This window comes from Squalius cephalus, assembly GCF_949319135.1.
Source record: "Squalius cephalus genome assembly, chromosome: 22".
In the NCBI taxonomy this organism is placed as follows: Eukaryota; Metazoa; Chordata; class Actinopteri; order Cypriniformes; family Leuciscidae; genus Squalius; species Squalius cephalus.
The window spans coordinates 28,662,092-28,683,168 of NC_137143.1; the positions used below are offsets into that span (position 1 = coordinate 28,662,092).

The window sequence follows — 21,077 nt, forward strand, 5'->3', positions numbered from 1 at the left end:
ACGGGATGACATTGTACAGAAAAATCAGGGCTTTTCAGCACATCAATAAAAACATGAGACGGACGCGAGAAGAAAAAAGATGCAAGAGTCTCGGAACGGCCTATGAGAAAAACAAATGTTTCCCCTGCCCGTGTAGTAATATCCTCGGTGGGTTTGTTTCTCCCTCAAACACTCACGCAAGGCTACGACTGCGACTACACACCCATTCAGGAGTTTTAATGATGCCGGTCAGACACAGACAGACAGTCAGTACGTGCAGCAGGAACATTATGCCCTACAAATGCATCTGTACTTTTCTCACACGTCCGAACTGATTCAACTTTAGCTTTTGAAAAAAACAATCAGGCCATCGAGAAACGCTGACATCAAGAATATAGTCTTACTGCGAGAGGCCTGACTATAAACAAACCGACAGCTAGGTCACCCTCCTGCAACAAATACATTTCATTTGCATCATTGCATTGTAAATCGATGTTTCAGGTTGGCTACACGGTGTATCTTCACTTCAAAACACTTGATACGAAGTTGTGCAAGATGCAAAACATGCCTTACTTAGGATGTCTAGCATTTTATCCAGTATATAACATTGATTCTCAACCAGTGGGTTGCACTGCTGAAAGCAATTAATAAAATGCAACTAACTGTATAATTGAGAAGATTTAGAACAGGAAAATAAATAGGCTTGTCAACTTTTACAACAGAAAAGAAAATGAGTCCCAAATGTTTTGATGTTGAAGTCAAGGGTTGTGCGTCAAATCAAACTTTACAATATTTGGGCACAATTTCATCAGTGACCAAACGCAAGTCAGATTATAATATTATCCAATTTATAACAGTGGGTTGCAGGGAAACAATGCTAAAAGCAATTAATCAAATGCAATTCACTGTTTAATTGTGCATATTTTGGGTTTTCGTAGCGATGCAATGGAAGAACCGTTTTAGGTTCCCCAAAGAACCTTGTGAACTGTGCTTAAAAGAACATTTTACAAATCTAAAAACCTTTTTCCACTATTTGTGCAATGGAAAGGTTCGGACGTTAAAGCTTCTTCATGGAAACGTAGATGCCAGAAAAAATGACCTTTTTAAAGAGAGTATTTGGACACAAATCTATCTGTTACTGTAGAGGCAAGACAAATTATAATATTATCCAAATTATAACAGTGATTCTCAAACAGTGGGTTGCAGGTTGCAACATAATGCTAAAAGCATTTAATAAGATGCAACTAAACATATAATTGTGCATATTTAGAATAGGAAAATAAATAGGCTTATCAACTTTGAAAATAGAAGGAAAACACTTATATGTTTTGTTGTTAAAGGTCATGTCTCCACACTTTTTATTATTTTGGCACAAATTCATCTGTTACTGTAAACGCAAGTCTCATGACCTGCCCTCATCCAAAAACCACAAAGAAAGCTTCACAATGTGAACGCAGACAACAATAAAAATGGGTCCAACCAGTTTGTGCCAATCATAATGCGTATTGTGCTATGAATTATTGGCTGGCAAGAGCACGAAACTATTGAAATCCAAGAGATGTTTTTGTACAATAACCAATTTTGGTACTGTGCTGGGTCGCCACTTCATATCCAATGTAAAATCTGTGTCCTGAAGCAAAACCACTTGAGAACCACTGCAATACAATATCGAGTAAATATGCAAGCAGCGTGAATTGCAATACAAAGTTTGAATAATTCTAAATCTGCAAGGAAAATTCACACATTGCATTATTTAAAGATTGTAAAGAGAGACAGAACAGGAGATGAGAGAGGGGTGGGGAAGAATAGAGAGAGGTAGTGAAAGATGTTCGCTTGCACGTGTAACAGATGAGTCACGTGCATCCTCGTCAAAATTTGATCAATTTTTAATGCTATAATAACATTTCATCACGCTTGCACTCTCAGAACCCTCAAGTGTCTTTTACAGTGAGATTTCAGTACCAGTGCATTTTGATTTCAGCACTGTTAGGCGTGGTTGACAAAGCAAATAATTTCACTTCATTTAACAGCCCTGACTATCATGCCAAAGCAAACTGGGGTTTATATTATTCAATAAGAGTGTGACACACCTCAAATTATCTCAGACCATGACTCGCTTCTATAGCCTGCCCTACACCATCAGACACCAGATTTACACAAGTATTTATTGACTAAATATAGATGAATGCATGTGAAAATCTCTGCTTGCTTAATATGCATCTTGCAATATCATCAATCATGCATTCAGACCATTAAAGCTCAGAAACTAACATAGGTGGCTTGGTTCTGGACAGAGCAAGGCTAACAGCGCAGACTGTCTGTAATGAATGGAAATATACACTAAATAAAACATGCAAAACCAAAACATTCTCATATGGCTGCTTATGTACATATGCATGCTCATATGTAAATAGATCTATGCATCAAGTATGCCAGAGATCAAATAACCCCATGAGTGCAGCATATGTTAGTTGATTGCTGATCTCATGCACATATAGAGGTTTTTAGCTGACAACTGGCTTGCTTAGTTTTAGGTAATGCATATCATTGGGTGTAAATCATCGGGTGTGAAGTGCAAGGCAGTTAAAAACATAATTATCGATTCTGAGTATGGCTAAAAGTAATATGGCATTTTAAATGTAAAAGCACAAGATTAGACCGCACAGACTCATATCGTGTAGCACAAAGCATTGCATTGAAATCACAAAAATATACATGTGCCGGAAGCTTTTGAAATGATTCGGGATACCTGTTCATTCCCGGGCCGTGTCCGGTGCCCATTCCCCCGGCAGGCGCTCCGTTGCTCGGCTTGTGGAGCTGTCCACCGCCCGCTGGTGCTGAAATGGAAGCCGGGGCTCCAGCCGTGGGGACAGCGCCTCCCGGTTGCCCCGGCTGGCCCTCTCCTTCGAGGCTCGCTTCATTCCCCATAGTCCCTCTGAGTGAGACGGAGGACAAAGACGAGATCTGCTGACTAGCGTCTGATAGGGGTGTATTTCAAACAACTGGGAGAAAACTCAGCGCAGCTCCTCTTCCGCCATCATCACCTACAATCCAGCATCCTGGGCGGAGCGCGCACGCGTGCGCCCAGCGGAAGGGCTCGACCGAGCACGCGCAGAGCCGGGAGCGTGCAAGAGAACAGAGGCAGGGCGGAGGAGCGGCGTGAACGCGCTTGTGTCCTAGATCTAAAGCCTTGGAGGAATGCATAGATTACTGATGTCTTGAAATAATGAAAAAAGTTACCTTTTAATGTCATTTTATTTATTTTTCAGTGGAGATCCCAACGTTTGGATTTTTTGTGTTCTAAGAATAAGCGACTCTGCATTAAATTAACCCAAATACATTAGCATTATTATTTAACATTATATAAATATTTAATGAGCAAGCTAAAGGTGACAGTAAGGAAAAATAACATAACCCAAACATAATAACAATAATAATTATAATACAGGTTCATTTCAATTTGGGACAAAACGTTAATTTTAAGAAAGAGAAAGTGTGAGCTCAGTGAATAAAGAAAGGCAAAGTGCTCTTTCAAAGTCACCAGACCTCTTCCAGATGGCAAAATTGTAATTTCACACCCAAGCAGAGCTGCTCAAATCAATCAAATTCAATCAATACTAATTTTGACTCTATCCCAAGCTGTGCACAGACACTACTGTGGCACTAATAGATGGCTGCTATATATCCTATAGCAAAAATCTCATTTTCACCTGCATGAAAAATAGAATAAGGGAGAATGAAAGAGAGAAAAACACAGAGATTTGCTTGCATTGCAAACTGACTGACAGTACTTTGATGCCTTTTTCCTCAAGCTCTTCTAGTTCAAGAGTTTGGAGTAAGTTTTATTCATCAAGGATGCATTAAATTGATCAAAGGTGACATTAAAGACATTTATAATGTTACATAAGTTTCGATTTTCAAAAAATGCTGAAATGTTATTCATCAAAGAATCCTGAACATAAATGTATCATGGTTTCCACAAAAATATTAAGCAGCAGAACTGTTTTCAACATTGACAATAAGAAATGTTTCGTGAGCACTAAATCAGCATATTAGAATTACTTGTGAACAGTTTTGGGGAAAGTTGTAATGTGTTACAATGTTGCGTTACTCGCTAACAAAGTAACTAATTGTGTTTCTTAGTTACTTTTTATGGAAAGTAATGAATTATGTTACACAATGTGATAATATTGCTTATTCGCATGGTTGAATTGGTTCATCGAGGGTCAGCAGTAAAGACATTGGTTAATAAAGTGAGATTAAATACATAAAGTACTTGTATTTAACATATACTTAAATATTACTACTATATTCCTTGTTGTATTTGTATTTGTGCGCTGGAAGCTTCAGTACCAAGAAAAATTCCTTGTGTATTCAAGCACACTTGGCAATAAAGCTCTTTCTGATTCTGATCTCTTTTTGTGCAAGTAAATGCATGCTCACATTTAGTCTGGAACGAAAATAACCATCATGTTCACACAGCCCACACAAATGCCTCTGCACTTAGTCCAGATTTCTCTCAACATGACCGGTGAGGTGTCAGTCAATAAAAGGGAAAACAGCCTAACTTGCGTAACTTATTTGAAAAAGTAAATTTAAAAGTAATGCATAACTTTACTCGTTACTTGAGAAAAAAAATGGTAACCTGATTATGTAACTCACGTTACTCACCCCAACACCGCTTGTAAAGGATCATGTGACACTGAAGACTGGAGTAATAATGCTGAAAATTCAGCTTTGATCACAGGAATAAATTACATTCTAAAATATATTCAAATAGAAAAATTATAGGTTAGAATAGAAAAGTTATATTTTTAATCAAATAAATGCAGCCTTAGTGAGCATAAGAGACCTGGTAGTATAGATGGGACTAGTGGTATCGACACTGGTCAGGAGAGATTAAGGGTTCATGCAAGTTCTTCAAGGCAAGCCTGGTCTAAAACCCTGAATGTGGAGGTCAGGTCCTCAGAATGAATGGGTTTTAAAGGGGTGATATAATGCCCTTTTCCCAAGATGTAAAATAAGTGTTTGATGTGTGTATGTGAAGTTTTAGCTCAAAATACCCCAGATATTTTTATATAGCATGTTAAAATTGTCACTTTTTGAGGGTGAGCAAAAACGAACAGTTTTGAGTCTGTTCCTTTAAATGCAAATGAGCTGCTGCTCCCGGCACAGAGGGCGGAGGTTCAACAGTTTGTGTCCTTTTACCTCACACAGACATGCACTGAAAATTTCAAACACTTTTCGCCTTTTATGTTCAAACCGAAGTCAGACAATGATGGAGAGACTCAAGAAGAAGTGACAACATGTAGAAGCAATAGGACATTTCTGAATGGTTAGTTGGTGAATTTATGTAGCTTATGTGTAGTTATCTTCTAGTCATTGATTAGCATATTCTGTCTTGATAATCTATAAATCATGTTCAGGGGGCGGAGTTTATGTAAATTCTAGGGTTTGTGATGTCACTAACCCAGGAGGAATGTCATGTAGTCCCTACCAGCCGTTTGTTGTAGTCCTTAAACAGGAATTTCTTTAAAAGCAAATATCTCCCGTTGCTTTGAACTTTGCAGATGTTGTTTATGCTCAAACAGCAACATCACACACTAACTAAAGTTAAAAAAGTGAAATCATAATCAACCACCCCTTTAAGAGAAGTAACAGCACAACTCTGCTCAACAAACCACATGAGGTATGCCAAAAATCAATACTTTAATCCATATTGTTTAACGTAGGAAAACGTAATAGGATGCACAGCTAATTATAGCAATTATCACATCTTGTACAATTATAAGGACTTAGTCTTGAGTTAGACCTTGGATGGTGAAGGCCTATGAGGACGCGATAATCTAACAAAGTAGTGCAGCCCACAATCGTGTTTAATCTGTGCTGGTAAAATCATCCTGAAAAGACTGAAGTGTTTACTTTAGCCTATGTTCATAGGCAAAGTGAAAGTGCGTATTTGCAGAGTTGGTCCTCCCTGGCCTGTATTAGATTAACTCATTTTGAGACCTAATTGAAACGGAGCTGACTGACTGGCACTGAGTCTTGGCATGGTGGCACACTCACTACAGCTGAGTCCTCTCGCAGGCGGCTCCTGATCACACAGCTGGTCCGCTTTTATCTCTGCTTGCATGAGACGGAGACGAGCAAATACGAGGCACGTCGGCCGCAGAGATATCAGCTGTGGTGCAACCTAAGTTCATAGCGTTTTGTATTAAGATACATTTTGCTATGAAAGTGCACGAAACTAAAGTTTTTACAACGTTACGTTTTCAGAGGAAGGTCTTTGGAGTCAGAGTCAAGCACATCGCCTATAGTCACTGGTTCTGCTAAAGTTGATTGATGTAGTTAATAATTTCAAAAGTAATGACTGTAAGTCTGCCCGGTATATGCCATCAGCCAAAACTAAAAGTATTTGATTAAAGAAAACCACAAAGGTGACTAGCAATGCCAAACGAACATGAAGAAAGACTTTAATCACATCTCAGCTAGAGTTGTGAAAGCTACAACAATTTGGAGGAGGTATTTAAGTTCTAATGGGACCAAAACTAAGCTTTTGAACCTCAACGAAAAGCCCTATCTTTGACGCAAACACCATTGTAACACTGATGCACGGTAAAGAACTGAAGCACAAACAAAAATCAGACAATAGGTTATTTTTGTCTGAACAGCCTTTTTGTTAGAGTGGAATTGAGGGCAGCACCATTGGGATGTTCTTCATAATGGATGATTGGTCTTGGACATCCTCTGGTATACTGGCAAGCCACCAATAACTCATTATCAATGAAGTGGAAATGAACAAAAGAAATAAGAAACTAAAGATGAACCAAACAGCAACATTGACAGACTAGGACAATATACACCCAAACTAATGACAGTTCACACTGTGAATGACTCTGACTGTATCAAAACTGCAGAGCTGAGTCTAACGGTCGATTGTACAGAGCCAAACAAAGGTGACACGCTGAACAGGAGCTGTCAATATAAAGAGAGAGCAAACCACTTCAATGGCGACATCTAGCGGTCAAGAGTGAGAGTTGGCAGACATTGGTTATTGGCTGACATACACCTCCCGACCTATGGACACTTTTCTTACAATAATTCATAATTACATTTTAGAAAACAGTAAAAATAGTCAATATTTGCATTTGTTTTTTATTTACATTTACGCATGTTTGCGTAAATTCTTCCATGTCTTAGCAAAAAATCTTTACGAATATTTTCTTTCACTGCAGCCTTTAGCTTGTTCAGTATTGTGTGTGTATGTGTGTAAATACAAAACATTTAAAATAAAAACATTATATATATATATATATATATATATATATATATATATATATATATATATATATATATATATATATTATATTTATAGTAATCAATTAAATTACATATAATGAACTCAAGCATTATCCATCATAGTGCTAAGAAAAACCGTAATGATAGCAGCTTCTAAAAGTGAATAATGACATTAGGCCTAAAAATAAATACAAACCTAAACCCAAGTTAAACAGGATCAGTCTTCTGAATGGAGGTTTCCTCATATGTCCCAGCCGAGGAAGGATCGCTCAAATATGGGCTGAACCAGGAAGAACCAAAGAGTGCTGAAATGACACAATTGTTGTAATTAGTGCAATTATACTTCTGGATTTAAAATGGCAGGCAAATAAGCATTTCAATGATTGCTGGCTTCTTCATGCTCACAATTACACAAGGAGGACTACCCTAATAACAAAACCATCTCATTATTCCTTTTGACTTCCGTTCAGTCCAGCCTTGTGGTCTTCTCTATGAAGAAACACTATGGCAGTCCTTCAACTGAGGTGTTTATCAGAGAAAGAATCTTTTTCTTTTTTTTTAACTAGGCAAGGCCAGTTTTTCACCACGTGTTCACTTAAACCCAGTTTATTACCATGTATATTTTGGCATAATGGGTATGAATATCTACTGCGTAAAAGGAATTATCAATTTAATCTTGTTAGAAAGTTTAACGTTCATTTCATTTCCATTTATGGGCCATTCTACAGAATTGGTGCAAACTGCTGTCCCTCATCCAAAAAACACATTTGAAAAGCATTTAATTATTAAAATCTTAGATGTTTACTAAGATCCTTCAATTATCTATTGAAACCCACAATAATATTTAAGATATCAGTAAGCTTTATATATATAAAATCATAATTTATGGGCTACTTTCAATTAGGAGGTGGCTGTCCCAAACCCTAACCCCTAAATTTCAACTTGTGAAAATGATATTGAAAAATTTTTTGCAAATTTTTCCATTCTTGTTTTAAAAAAAATATTTTTGTTTTTTTTTTAAAAATGAAGTTAAAAAAAATATTTATTTTATCTTTTATTTTTAAATCATGAAACTTTATCTAAAAAAACATGTCCCGCATTTTCATGTCACTACCAAAACAGTGAATGTTGTAGTCCATTGGCTGAGACTGATTTTAACCACACTCCTACATTTTTGATCAGGAAATATTCCTGTGTCCCTCTCTCTCATGTGCTATATGGTGAGTAGATTGATCCCATCATTTTGAGGTAAATGTGTTCTAAAGTCTAAAAATCTGTGTGTAACTTTAAGGAATGTCACTACCAAACTCATTTTTTCTGCTATTGAGAATTTTTTTTGGAATGTTATTCCATAAAATTTTGTTGTTATATGTGTTCAACTGTTCTGACCAGTGATGGCTAACCATGTGCTGATTAGCATCTTCGAGCTAGGCTCAAAAGTTATCTAAAATTGTCACTACCAAAACAGTCACAACCGAAACATTTTCTTGAAGTTTCGGTTGTGACATTGTTTTGGTAGTGACAAAAGGGAACACATAATCCTTTATTTGGAGGAATAAACTACATTTTAGTACAGTTATGCAAATAATTACTACTGTAGTATGTTTTAGTAGTGTTTTAGTATGCAAGATTCTGTTAAAATTCTGTAATGTGATGAGGTTACAATTACTTAAGGTTGCAGTCCATGATACTAGCTTAGGTGTAAGGTTGTTGTCAGTAATGTTAATTTCTATGATTAACTTGACAGGGAGAATGACAAAACACCAACATGCCTAAAAAAAATAGAAAAACTACAACAGAGAGATAGAGAGAATACAAACAAAGGTTGAGGGAAGACCCAGTAAAGTACGAGGAATACTTGAGGAAAGAAAATGAAAGAAATAAGAAACGAAGGGAAGAAGGAAAGTAGAAGAGCATCAGTGAATTATCTGACAGGGAGCAAAGACATGTCAGAAAAGCATGGAGGAAAAGACAGAAAAGACACAGGATGATGGTGAAAAGACAAAAAGAGATGGAGACATTTTGCAGGGCTTCCACACCACCTAGCACATCCAGTGAGGGTGATCAGACACCAGTACACACACACACACACACACACACACACACACACACACACACACACACACACACACACACACACACACAGTTCAGTGGTTCTGGAGATTTATCTGAATGAGGAAAATTATTCTGAAATTAATGTTTTATGTACACACACACACACACACACACACACACACACACACACACAGAGAGTTCAGTGGTTCTGGAGATTTATCTGAATGACTCATAAACAAAATGTTGAAAATGTGAAAATAAAACAAAGTGGGTCTGAGTCTACATTGTAAGTTGTTGTTTTTTTGGGAAGAAAAATCTATGAGCATACCTCTTCTCACTTGCACCTCAAGACCCAAAATATAGAATAGCTCTAGGTGTTCTTATAAGATATTTACTGTCAGATGTGTGTCTGCTATATGTACTGACTGCATATGTGCATCATAGTTATTTATTTATATTAACATAAAATGTGGACAGTCTGATTCAGCCATGGCTAACAAAGTATTGTGGTCACTACCAAAACATTACTGTCACTACCAAAAATGTGCAGTCACTACCGTAACATGGGATGTTTTGTCAAAAATACAGTATATTGAATTATCAACTAAGATGTTATGATAGTGTTTGGTTCAATGCATATTCAAACTAATGAATCCTTAACTTTGAAATCAGTACGATAAACTTTATGCCTTCTACAAAGAAAGATTGGGTTCAAAATACAACAAATCCCATAAATCACACTTAAAATATTATTAAAATTATAATCTTTATTGATTTAACCAGTAAAAATATTTTTTTTAAATAGAAAAAATATATATTTATAAGGTAGATGTAAACAAAATCTTAATAGGTCATTATAAGCCTTCTTAATAAATGATTTAATATTGTGTTTCGGTAGTGACAAATTTGGGGAGAAGGAAAATATTCCAGCATTTTCTGAAAATACAATATGAGAATTAACTGCACAATTACTAGAAAAGCGTACCTTGGATATTATACAATTTGCATACATGCAAAATTTGTGGGAAAAAACAAAAAAATTTCAAGATGTTTCCAACTCTGACTTTGCACCAATTCTGTAGAATGGCCCTTATACAAAAAAAAGAAAAAAGAAAAAGAAACTGGGGTAGTATCACCAAATAGTCAAAAGATGCATTGCTATTCAAATCATATAGGCTAAGCAATCAAATGTATATTCATGACTTGATTGACATGTTATCGTATAACAGTGTAACAAATATTATTTACTTACAAACTGGACAGAAAAAAATGGTTTAGTATATTGGGTAAAACTGTTTCCATTCCGCCATGCCTCATATTCAAATTTGGCGCATTGACGTCACTAGCAAGAACCAATGACGTTTGTGCCCCCTTCTTCAGCCCCGCCTTCTTGTTCTTATATGGCGTCAAACGCTCTTATTACGTTTTAAAAATCTTATATTGCGGTTTTTTTTTAATCTATTATTACGTTTTTTAAAATCTTATATTGTTTAGTGTGCAATTAATGTTAGATTGTTTATAATATCTAATATAAAAAAATATTTTTCATGAAAAGTGATCTAATAAAAATACATTTTTAATTATAGAAATGTTTCTCTACTACGAACCAACATTTGGTGCAAAGCTAGCAAGTTCTGTAATATTACAATTATATAGAAATATATAGAATTAGTTTAGTGCTTAATTTACAACCTGTTACTTGTAACTTTGTTACTATATATTTATTTGTTTATTTATATATTTATTTGAACTTTTAAAAATTGCAAACCTTAATACAAAAGAAATAAAATAACTATAACTATAAAATAAATAATATAAAATGGCTTAAATTATTAAAAACCTAAGAATAAACAATAGTTTTGAAGGTGTTTTTTTTTTTTTTTTTTTTTTTTTTATAGTTTTGAAGGTTAAACTCCTCCTTTCAAACAACAAACTTGTAATCCAAGGCAAAGATTAAATATAAATGAAAAAGCTTTTATAATATCATGATGAGCATGGACAACAAATTTAGATCCTTCTCTTCTCCAATTTCTTCTCCAAAAAACACCAGTATTAAATATTTTGTATTAAGTACTTCCTTTCCTGTTCAACTCACACATCAGTTGTGGTAAACGGAAGCTCAAGCATGTTCGCTTGACGTACGAGAACCAATGAGGTTCAATCTCATGTTATGCAGCATGTTCGAACTTTGCAAGAACCAATGAGGTTCATTCTCGTTTTACGCAGCACGTTTGAGCTTCAGCAAGAACCAATGAGGTTCATTCTCGTTTTACGCAGCACGTTTGAGCTTCAGTAAGAACCAATGAGGTTCATTCTCGTGTTACGCAGCACGTCTGAGCTTCAGCAAGAACCAATGAGGTTCATTCTCATGTTACGCAGCACGTTTGAGCTTCAGCAAGAACCAATGAGGTTCATTCTCGTGTTACGCAGCGCGTTTGAGCTTCAGCAAGAACCAATGAGGTTCATTCTCGTGTTACGCAGCACGTCTGAGCTTCAGCAAGAACCAATGAGGTTCATTCTCGTTTTACGCAGCACGTTTGAGCTTCAGTAAGAACCAATGAGGTTCATTCTCGTGTTACACATCACGTTTGAGCTTCAGCAAGAACCAATGAGGTTCATTCTCGTGTTACGCAGCGTGTTTGAGCTTCAGCAAGAACCAATGAGGTTCATTCTCGTGTTACGCAGCACGTCTGAGCTTCAGCAAGAACCAATGAGGTTCATTCTCATGTTATGCAGCACGTCTGAGCTTCAGCAAGAACCAATGAGGTTCATTCTTGAAATAAAGAAGAAAAAAAGGTTTACTTTGAAAGGGTTTCAGTGTTAAACCTAATGAAGCTCACACTGCTGCTCCAGAAACAATGTTGTTGAAATCTCTAGTTCAGGATCCTTCTGCTTCCTTGAAAGCAACTGAAACAGATGCAACTTCGTCCAAGAAGAAAACATTGAGATATAAATGATGCCAAAAGAGCATTACCTCTGATGCAATTAGATCTAATACAGAAATTGTACACCAATTTCTGTGGACGTTAGTCTCCAAGGCAACAGTGGGCTATCTCTCTAAAAAAGATAAAGGTTTGGGTTGGCATGGTAACCACATAGTAATCTCACTGATTTTATGGAGCCAGGCACCAAACACAAATGCTGAAAGAAAAAAAAGATTAATATATCATGCAGAGAGACCAGATGTGTTTAGAAACCCAATAGAATAGTCATTTAGATGGAAAAGCTTCATATCTTGCACTTTTTCAGGATGATTGTGGGACGCCACATGCTGGACTTTAAAACACAGAGAGTGTGTGGGTGTTCAATACTGTGTGAAACCCCACAGGTCTCCTCGTAGTCTCCTTTTGTGCACCAGGGGAAAAAACATGTCTTTATTCTGCATTCTCTTATAAACAACTGCATTTGGTGGTAGCTATAGGTATGACAGTGATAATACCATAGTATTTTTGACATATGAGTAGTTGATGTGACATTTCAAGCAGTGTCCTGCCGTGTGATATGCTAAACTCAATTTTAAATTATTTTTAATGAATAATTTTATTCTTTTATATGCAGTTTAAATGACCTAAAAAATTTTAACATTTAAAAAAAAAAAATCATTTGTCACACTGCAGGACTATTAAGGCTAAATTAACTACTAAAATAAAAAAGCAGACTCAAAATAGTTGTCAACCATATTAATGTAGCATGATATTTACATGAAACTTAAAGTTGCAGTTTATAGCGATTTCTGAAAAATGCTGTTGCCCCTACAAACAAACATGCCCCTACAAGGATCACACCCTTATCTTGATAGCTCTTTACAACTGAACTGAATCAAGACTGAACAATGTCACTGGTTTCTTTTTAGAGCTGCTGTACAGAACTATTTCGTCATTTAATTGCTTTCCTGTTATAACCAAACTGCTTTGAAACAATCTGTTTTGTATAAAGCATTATATAAGTAAAAGTGGCTACAGCTTGAATTGACTTGACTAAAATATCTGTTCATATCCACACCATTGTATTATCTCCCAAAAACATGGAAATAATGTCATATATTTTTTTATTAATTCTAGATGTGTTTCAATATGTTTGTTTTATTGTATAAAAAGTAGTAGGCTTCTACTTGTGATCTCTAGAATAGATAATACTTTTAAAAAGTTTCAGCCAATGCATCAGAAAATACTGCCATCTTGTGGTAAAATATAAATGTTTTAATTTGCAAATAACAAAGAAGCCATACACGAAACAGACATTTTATTTATTAGTTTGTTTTTATATACATACATTTTTATATGACTATAAATATTACGTATATAGGCCTAAATAATACCCATTTTTGCCCATGTTACACAAAATGTGTAACCATAAAGTACATATAATTGTAAACAAGTAATTTTGTAATATCTTTCATGAAATAGTAACATAATAATGTTTAGGTTTAAATAAAAAATAAAAAAAATAAATAAATAAAGTAAGGTCACCTCGCTGCTGTAACTCACAATCATCACAATGGACGAACGGAACTGGTACTGGCACGCGCACGCATGCGTCGACACGTACGTGCCTATGCGTACGCAAGAGGGGGAGGGTCGCGTAAACAGTGAATTCCAAAAAGGAAGGGAGTGTTTCTTTCAACTGATAAACCAGTACATCAAGGTATGCATTAAAAAGCTCATTCTGAAATTGTGCATTCTCCGTTTACAGACTAATTTACACGGTCTGCAGGCGCGTATGTTTTATTTATTCTTTTGAATCTGCAGCCTCGTGCATTTACCATTTTCAGCTCAACGCAGCGCCATTACTGTACCAGGCAAAATGGACAAAATGGCCATTTTCGATTATATTGTGTTTTACATCCAATTCAGTTCCTGTGCAGTGGTAAAATGTGTGCAGGTGTGACTACGTGCACGTTATTCGCTACATATAGCAATAAAGACTATAAATGGAGCAAATAAACAATGGGATTGTTGCTCCTTTCTTGTTAATTTGCTGTGCCTTAATGGCCAGTGCGTTTGTCGTGGTGCTTTGCTTTGCACGAACTTCCCTTTGCTGAGAAGAGGTCATGGACACACATCTAAGGTGTTCAAAACAGTCCATAAAATTCCTGTAATTTTGTAAATAAATCTTTGCAGTCTACACAATGAAATGCATTACAACGTAATAAACAATGCAACATGTTTTTATTGAATTCCCAGTTCAGATGCATTAAATATATATATATATATATATATATATATATATATATATATACATACACACATACACATATACATATACATATTAATAAAGTATTTATTAGCAGGTTTGAATCATGCCCATTCGCCGATCAGCTGCAGCTCCACCCAAAGAGGATGCCACCCCAGCAAATGCCCCTGAGGGAGGTACGTACTGCCCCTTGCATGGTACATCAGTCATATTGAGAAGAAATAATGACTGTCCACAATAGACAGAACCACATAAGGAATAATTCACCCAGGAATAAAAACTTTGTTCGTATACACTGAAACAATCCTAAAAGAAGCTACTAGGCACTGAAAATCCTCCCCTCTTCATGCAAAGTTAACATATGACTTCAAACGAGTTTATAAAATAATGCACAAGTGGTATGGCTTTATAAAGCATCTTTGACTGAACATTGTGTTTTCTATCCCACAGATGCTCCCGCTGAAGGGTCTGCACCTGTAGGAGAGAAAGAGAAAGAGAAGGATTCAGCCACCACTGAACCTGCAGCCACGGAGGACAAGAAAGAAGAAGGTGATGGGGAGGATGCGACCGCTGATGGTGAGAAACCTGTCAAAGATGAAGGAGAGACTCCTGATGAAGGAGAGAAAACTGAAGAAGCAGCAGCTGAACAAGGGAAGAGCAAGAAGAAAAAAGTCAAGGATGTTGTAGCCAAAATGTAAGTCTGGCTGTTGTAAATTTTTTTTTAAAAAAGTCTGATAAAAAATAAAAGTGGCTTATCAAGCATTTTATGTATTGTTTGTTCCTATGTTACAGTGATAAGGAAGGAGATGACAAAGGGAAAAAGGTGAAAAAGAAGATTCCTGCTTGGGCGACCATTTCTGCCAACAAACTGGCTTCATCTTCTCTTTCCCAGCCCAAAGTTGAAGAAATCATCTTAGAAGCAATTGAGGTCTGGTTCAGAATTTAATGGGAACTGTTCAGTTACCTTCTAGAGGGTGTTTGATTGTCATTTGGCACTTTAAAGTATGTTTTACCCACTGTTTCTTTTTAGAATTACTGGATACTAGCACCGAATATTTTAGTTGTTAAAATGTGTACGGTGCTGCAGTGATGTAAGTTCGCATCACCCTGGTTCCCTTGACAAAAAGCCAATAGGATTTTTCCATTGGCTTTTGGACTATTGCAGAAAATAAACTCTGTCACCAACAAAAGTTTATGATTCTCACATATTTTGTTCATCATGATAATCTTCACAAATTAATACAACTTTTATGAATTTTGAAGCCTAAATACAATTGGTATTTAGGTTTTTCATTTAGAATATTTAGCAAAAGCACAATTATAAACACAGTGAGGTCGTAAAGCGGACTAGTGAGAAACAATGCAGCATTTTTTAACCATCTTTTGGTTAAAGTCTCGTTAAAGTTGGTTAAAGTTTGGTTAAAAAATGCTGAATCGTTTCTAACTCGGGTTTAGGACTCATTCCTGCAGCACTATATTCTTTGGAAATCTAAGATGAAAAAAATTATCATCTCATATGTGCATCTTTACAATCTACCCACAGAGTTGCAAAGAACGGAGTGGTGCCTCTTCCATTACCATTATGAAATATGTCATGAAGAAGTATCCGTCTGTGGAAATGGACAAAAAGACCAAAAACCTCTACAAGAGGGCCCTGAAGCGATTGGTTGAGAAGGGCTCTGTCAAACAGGTGATTTGCAATTTATTTACAAAACAAGAAATATTTATGTGTTACAGTAAGTCAAAAGCCATCCTTGTCTTGTCTTCTTTACCCGCAGCTGAAGGGCAAAGGCTTCTCTGGAAGTTTCGCCATTGGAAAGGTATCCAAATGCAGTTTGATTATTGTCTTTGCATTGACGTAGCGTTTTAAATGTGTTAATTAGTTGAATGTTGTTGGGTATTTTTTTTTTATGGTTTGTCATAATTATTAAATCGTTAATTTTGTCACTGTCATGTTGTGTAGAAGTCGGCTGCGTCTGCGGGGACGAAGGAGACGCTGGGAGAGTCTCTGCCTCTGATCATCACCCGCCTCTGTGAACCCAAGGAGGCTTCCTACATCCTAATCAAGAAGTACCTGGAACAATACTTCCCTCAACTCAATGTGGAGAACAGGTCATTTTTGACTCAACATCCTGAACATTTGAGAAAATTGGGAATGGAATAATTTTTTTGTTTTCTATTTAATTTAATTTAAAATGTAATTTATTCCTGTGATGCAAAGCTAAATTTTCAGCATACTGCGCAAGAAACATTTCTTATTATTATCAATGTTGAAAACGGTTGTGCTGCTTAATCTTTTTGTAGAAACCGTGATCAGGATTCTTTGATGAATAAAAAGTTCAAAAGAACAGCGTTTATTTGAAATAGAAAAGTTTTGTAACATTATAAATGTCTTTACTGTCACTTTTGAGTAATTTTATGCATCACTTCTGAATAAAAGTGTTATTCCATTTCCATACACGCAGAACTGTACATAGTATGTATACCATTAGGAGTTAATTACAGATTGAAATTGTGTACATACATTTTGCCTGAAGATTTATTAAAGTTCTTCTGTAAATTCTTTAGGCCTGACGTGTTGAAGAACTGCCTGCAGAGATCTGTGGAAAAGGGCTACTTGGAGCAAATCACTGGCAAGGGAGCCTCTGGAACATTCCAGGTTAGTTACTCTTCTGAATCGCTCGACTTCTTCAACAAGCAGGTTTGATGAGAATCTGCATTTGTGTTTGACAGTTGAAGAAAGCTGGGAATAAGGTGCTCATGGGTGGCGGACTGCTGGAAGATGCTGTAGTGGCCGCCATCACAGCCATGAATGAGCCCAAGACCTGCAGCATCACCATACTGCGCAAATTCCTCATGGAGAAACAGGACCAGAAGAGCGTCTCTTTAGTTGGTACGGTACACTCACTCCTCACTTATCGCAGCCTAAGGCACGTTTGCTCTCTGAGGACTGAATTTAGTTTGCTTTTGTTTTGGCATGCTTCTAACTGTTATTCTCAAAGGAGTTGTTCACAAGAACGCTGGTACAGAAATAGTTTTCTTCAGTTTATATTACAGCCACCCTTCATATATCTCTGTATTTGCTGTAACTTAATGTGTTATGCAGATTTTTATAAAAGTATTCTTTCTGATTGCCAGTTCCAAACTTGAAGAGAACTTTGCTGAAGTGTAAAATGATGGGATGGATGGAGCAGATTTCTGGTCATGGACTCAGTGGGTCGTACCAGCTAAGCTATCCATTTTACCCAAGGTAAGTTCAGCTCACCATAAACCAGTGTTGTTATTGTTTACTAAATCTAAAACTATTTAATAAATTAATAATTGGAGATTGAAATCAAGCTGAAATAAAACAAAATATAAATATTTTGTGAAACATTTTAAACTAGCACGTATATTAAAAATGTTTTCTTGGCAACTAACAATTAAATAATAATAAAATGACTAAAAATATTAAAATGAAAATGAGTTAAAGCTGAATAAAAATAAACTAATATGCCAAAAAAATTTACTCACCCTCAAGCCATCCTATGGGTATATGAGTTTCTTCTTTCAGCCAAACACAATGGAGTTATATTAAAACATATCCTGGCTCTTCCCAGCTTTATAATGGGAGTGAATGGTACCTTAGATTTTGAAGCCCAAAAAAGCACATCCATCCAGGGGGTTAATAAAGGTCACTCTTCCGCCAGAACTAGATTCGCGTATGGCTATTACCGGAAGCCAGTTATTATAGTTTATAAAGTTATAAATATGGATTTTTTTCTTACAAAAACGCATCACTTCACTTAAGAAGGCCTTTATTAACTCCCTGGAGCCGTATGGATTACTTTTATGATGGATGGATGCACTTTTTTGGGCTTCAAAATCTAAGGTACCATTCACTCCCAATATAATGCTGGGAAGAGCCAGGATATTTTTTAATATAACTCCAATTGTGTTTGGCTGAAAGAAAGGAAAAAAAAGTCATATACACCTAAGCTTGCTTGAGGGTGAGTAAATTATTTTTAATTTGATCATTTTAATTTTTTGGTGAAAAACGAACCCTTTAACTGCAAATTTTAGTTCTTAGCTCTTACGATTGTTTAGATGAAACTTGGTGAATTGACTAGGTGCAAATCAATATTTTTTGATTTTGTCATAAAAATATTAGAAAGGTGAGACTTAAGGCATTGTACAAAATGAAGATTAAATGTGATGGAACTACTTGAATTGACAAATTGTCTGTCGCTCCTCCTTTGTAGCCCAGCGGTTCTGTTTCCAGAAATGATGGAAAAACTCAAACAGAAGGAGGAACAGAAGCTCAAACGCAAGAGAAGTGACGATTCTGATGAAGAATCCGAAGAGGAGTCGGAGGAAGAATCTGGAGAGGAAGAATCGGACGAGGATGAGCCTCCCCAAAGAAAGAGGTGAAGTACATCACAATGTCAAAATAGCAATTATTAGTGCCAAAGCACTTTGCTATTTTATACTTGGCTTTTGGGATTTGAACAAATCATTAACCCTGAGTAATAAACCATGTTGTGTTGTCTGGCTTCCACTTGTCGGATGATAAAATGGGCAAAAAAATCCCAAATCATAGACCAGAATGTCATAGAGACATTTAACTCGGGCTGTGTCTTTGCAAGGCTAAACATGCTTTTTATTTGTCCACAGGACCCAGCGTGCAAAACGGACTCCTGCGCCTAAAGCTCGTCAAAATAAAAGGGCTAAAACAGTCAGCCGAAAACCTCCTGCCTCAAAAAGATCAGTTGCGCCTGCCAAGAAAGCCCCTCCACCAGCCAAGAAACCCGTCGCTGCGAGCAAAGCAGCGTCTAAAAAGGCGCCCGCGCCCGCGCCCACTCCCGTTAAAGCCACACCAGTCAAGAAAGCCACACCAGTCAAGAAAGCCGCCCCAACCAGCAAACCTAAAACACCCATAGCCAAAAAGATGACAAGCAGGGGGTCCAAACGGCCGTCGCCCAAGGCAGCTAAGAAGGAGGCGACTGAATCTGCTGTGAAGGCTAAACCTGCCGCACGCAAGTCGCTCCGATCCCGGAAATGAATCCCACGCTTGCAGACAGCTGAAAAGATCAACTGTAGCTCTGTAGACTGCAGTGATGGCTATTTTCTCCTCTTATTTTTGTAGAAACTTCCAAGTTTTCCTTGTCTTGGGGCCTCTGATGAACATAGGACCTCTTCAAAATTATTCTGCCATTCAGATACAGGCATATTATGTTCAGTATTCTTAAATTACAGGTAAAGATGTAGAGTAGAAATGCTACTGTTTATGTTGTTTAAGACGCTTGTTCAGGTCACCATTATGAGAGTCTGAAGAAGCAGCTGTTGCTTCATCTCAGTTGTGCTTCAGCAAAAAAAAATCAAATATTTAAAGTTCTTGTAGTCAATCTTTCTGTAGAGGCAAGCATTTCAGTTATTCAGTCTCCCCTTTCTCATCAGTGTTCAAAAAACCTTTCTTTGTAAGTTTTATTTCAATTGTTTTTGCTCATGTTTTGTGAATTTAGGTCTTTAGCTACTATTGTAATCAAAAAAGAGTTTTGTTGATGTTGGTTCCTTCGTGTAAGTCAAAGAAAAGAACGATTATTGATGCCTAACTTTCAGTTGAACAGTTTACCTGAATGCAAAATTGGATTTATTAAGATGCATTAAAGAAATGTTGGTATCCATATCCATGACTGTTGTTTTGTTCTGTATAGTCTATGAAGGAGAATATACATTGAAAAGATTTTCCAAGCAGATGTTTAAAACATAATACACACTATTAACTGGGTCATACTCTTGTGTGTTAGTTTATCAGGGGGGTTAGATGTAATTTTATGAGCATTGCTTACCTTACCCTGCATGCATGTAACTGATATACTTTTCTGTAGTCCTTAATAAAGTGACTATATTTGTACTTCATTATTTGACCATTGTTTTATTTGGGTGGCTTGATTTGATACCCAATGAAAAACCTCTAATTTAGAGGTGTTTAAAAGGGGTTACCAAATGATTCAAGCTCTGAAATGCAGGGTTTGTGTCATAATCACAGCTGTCTCTGTTAATGTGAAATTCACAGTGGCAAATTCTTCTCCTTGCTCTAACATGCACAGTATTTGGGAAGAAAAGGCATGCTTTAATTCAGTTATACTAAGCATTGACATTTATGTTTACATAAAACATATCATGCCTTGACTTGTCTTAAAGTATTTTAACATTCACAAACATCAAAGGTTTTTAATTTTTACAGACTCGGGTACCCCCTGTATATAAAAAATTCTCCATAATGATGACTTGTATTAAAAACATTATCTAACATTACTACATAACATAGGCCTAACACTTAACATGTTTGTTAGAAAATTAAAAGTGTTATTTAGAAATGTTAAAAATACAAGAGCTATATGTTATATTATAAATATTTTTTCACAGATACAGAAACAACAATTTTCAGAAGGTTATCTGGTCATGTTTGATTCGCTTAGCCAAAAAATCATTCTGTTCAGACGACCAAACAGATTCTGCACTATATTCATCGTTTCCCAAAAACGAATCGTCGCTGCATACTTTCTTGA

At 36.3% G+C, this 21,077-nt stretch overlaps 2 protein-coding genes across 4 annotated transcripts in view; one reads left to right on the top strand and one right to left on the bottom strand.

Annotated features, from left to right (window-relative positions):
* bsnb (bassoon (presynaptic cytomatrix protein) b) overlaps nt 1-3,056 on the bottom strand; it is an 88,161-nt gene extending 85,105 nt beyond the window's left edge. For both annotated transcript variants that reach the window (XM_079857975.1, XM_079857974.1), the window contains exon 1: nt 2,729-3,056. In XM_079857975.1, the coding sequence (XP_079714101.1) occupies nt 2,729-2,907 (179 nt within the window). In that variant the 5' untranslated portion in view covers nt 2,908-3,056. The remainder of the gene's footprint in view (nt 1-2,728) is intronic.
* Nucleotides 1-20,191, top strand: part of hp1bp3 (heterochromatin protein 1, binding protein 3) — a 167,045-nt gene extending 146,854 nt beyond the window's left edge. The window contains exons 1-12 of one of the 2 annotated variants that reach the window (XM_079857997.1): nt 13,880-13,977; nt 14,624-14,702; nt 14,977-15,220; nt 15,319-15,454; nt 16,070-16,216; nt 16,305-16,346; nt 16,490-16,638; nt 17,095-17,185; nt 17,260-17,419; nt 17,665-17,776; nt 18,768-18,932; nt 19,180-20,191. In XM_079857997.1, the coding sequence (XP_079714123.1) occupies nt 14,633-14,702; nt 14,977-15,220; nt 15,319-15,454; nt 16,070-16,216; nt 16,305-16,346; nt 16,490-16,638; nt 17,095-17,185; nt 17,260-17,419; nt 17,665-17,776; nt 18,768-18,932; nt 19,180-19,567 (1,704 nt within the window). In that variant the 5' untranslated portion in view covers nt 13,880-13,977; nt 14,624-14,632 and the 3' untranslated portion in view covers nt 19,568-20,191. Of the gene's footprint in view, nt 1-13,879; nt 13,978-14,623; nt 14,703-14,976; nt 15,221-15,318; nt 15,455-16,069; nt 16,217-16,304; nt 16,347-16,489; nt 16,639-17,094; nt 17,186-17,259; nt 17,420-17,664; nt 17,777-18,767; nt 18,933-19,179 lie in introns of those variants that run through there. The other variant, XM_079857998.1, reaches the window with a different exon arrangement.
* Nucleotides 20,192-21,077: the final 886 nt, after the last annotated feature.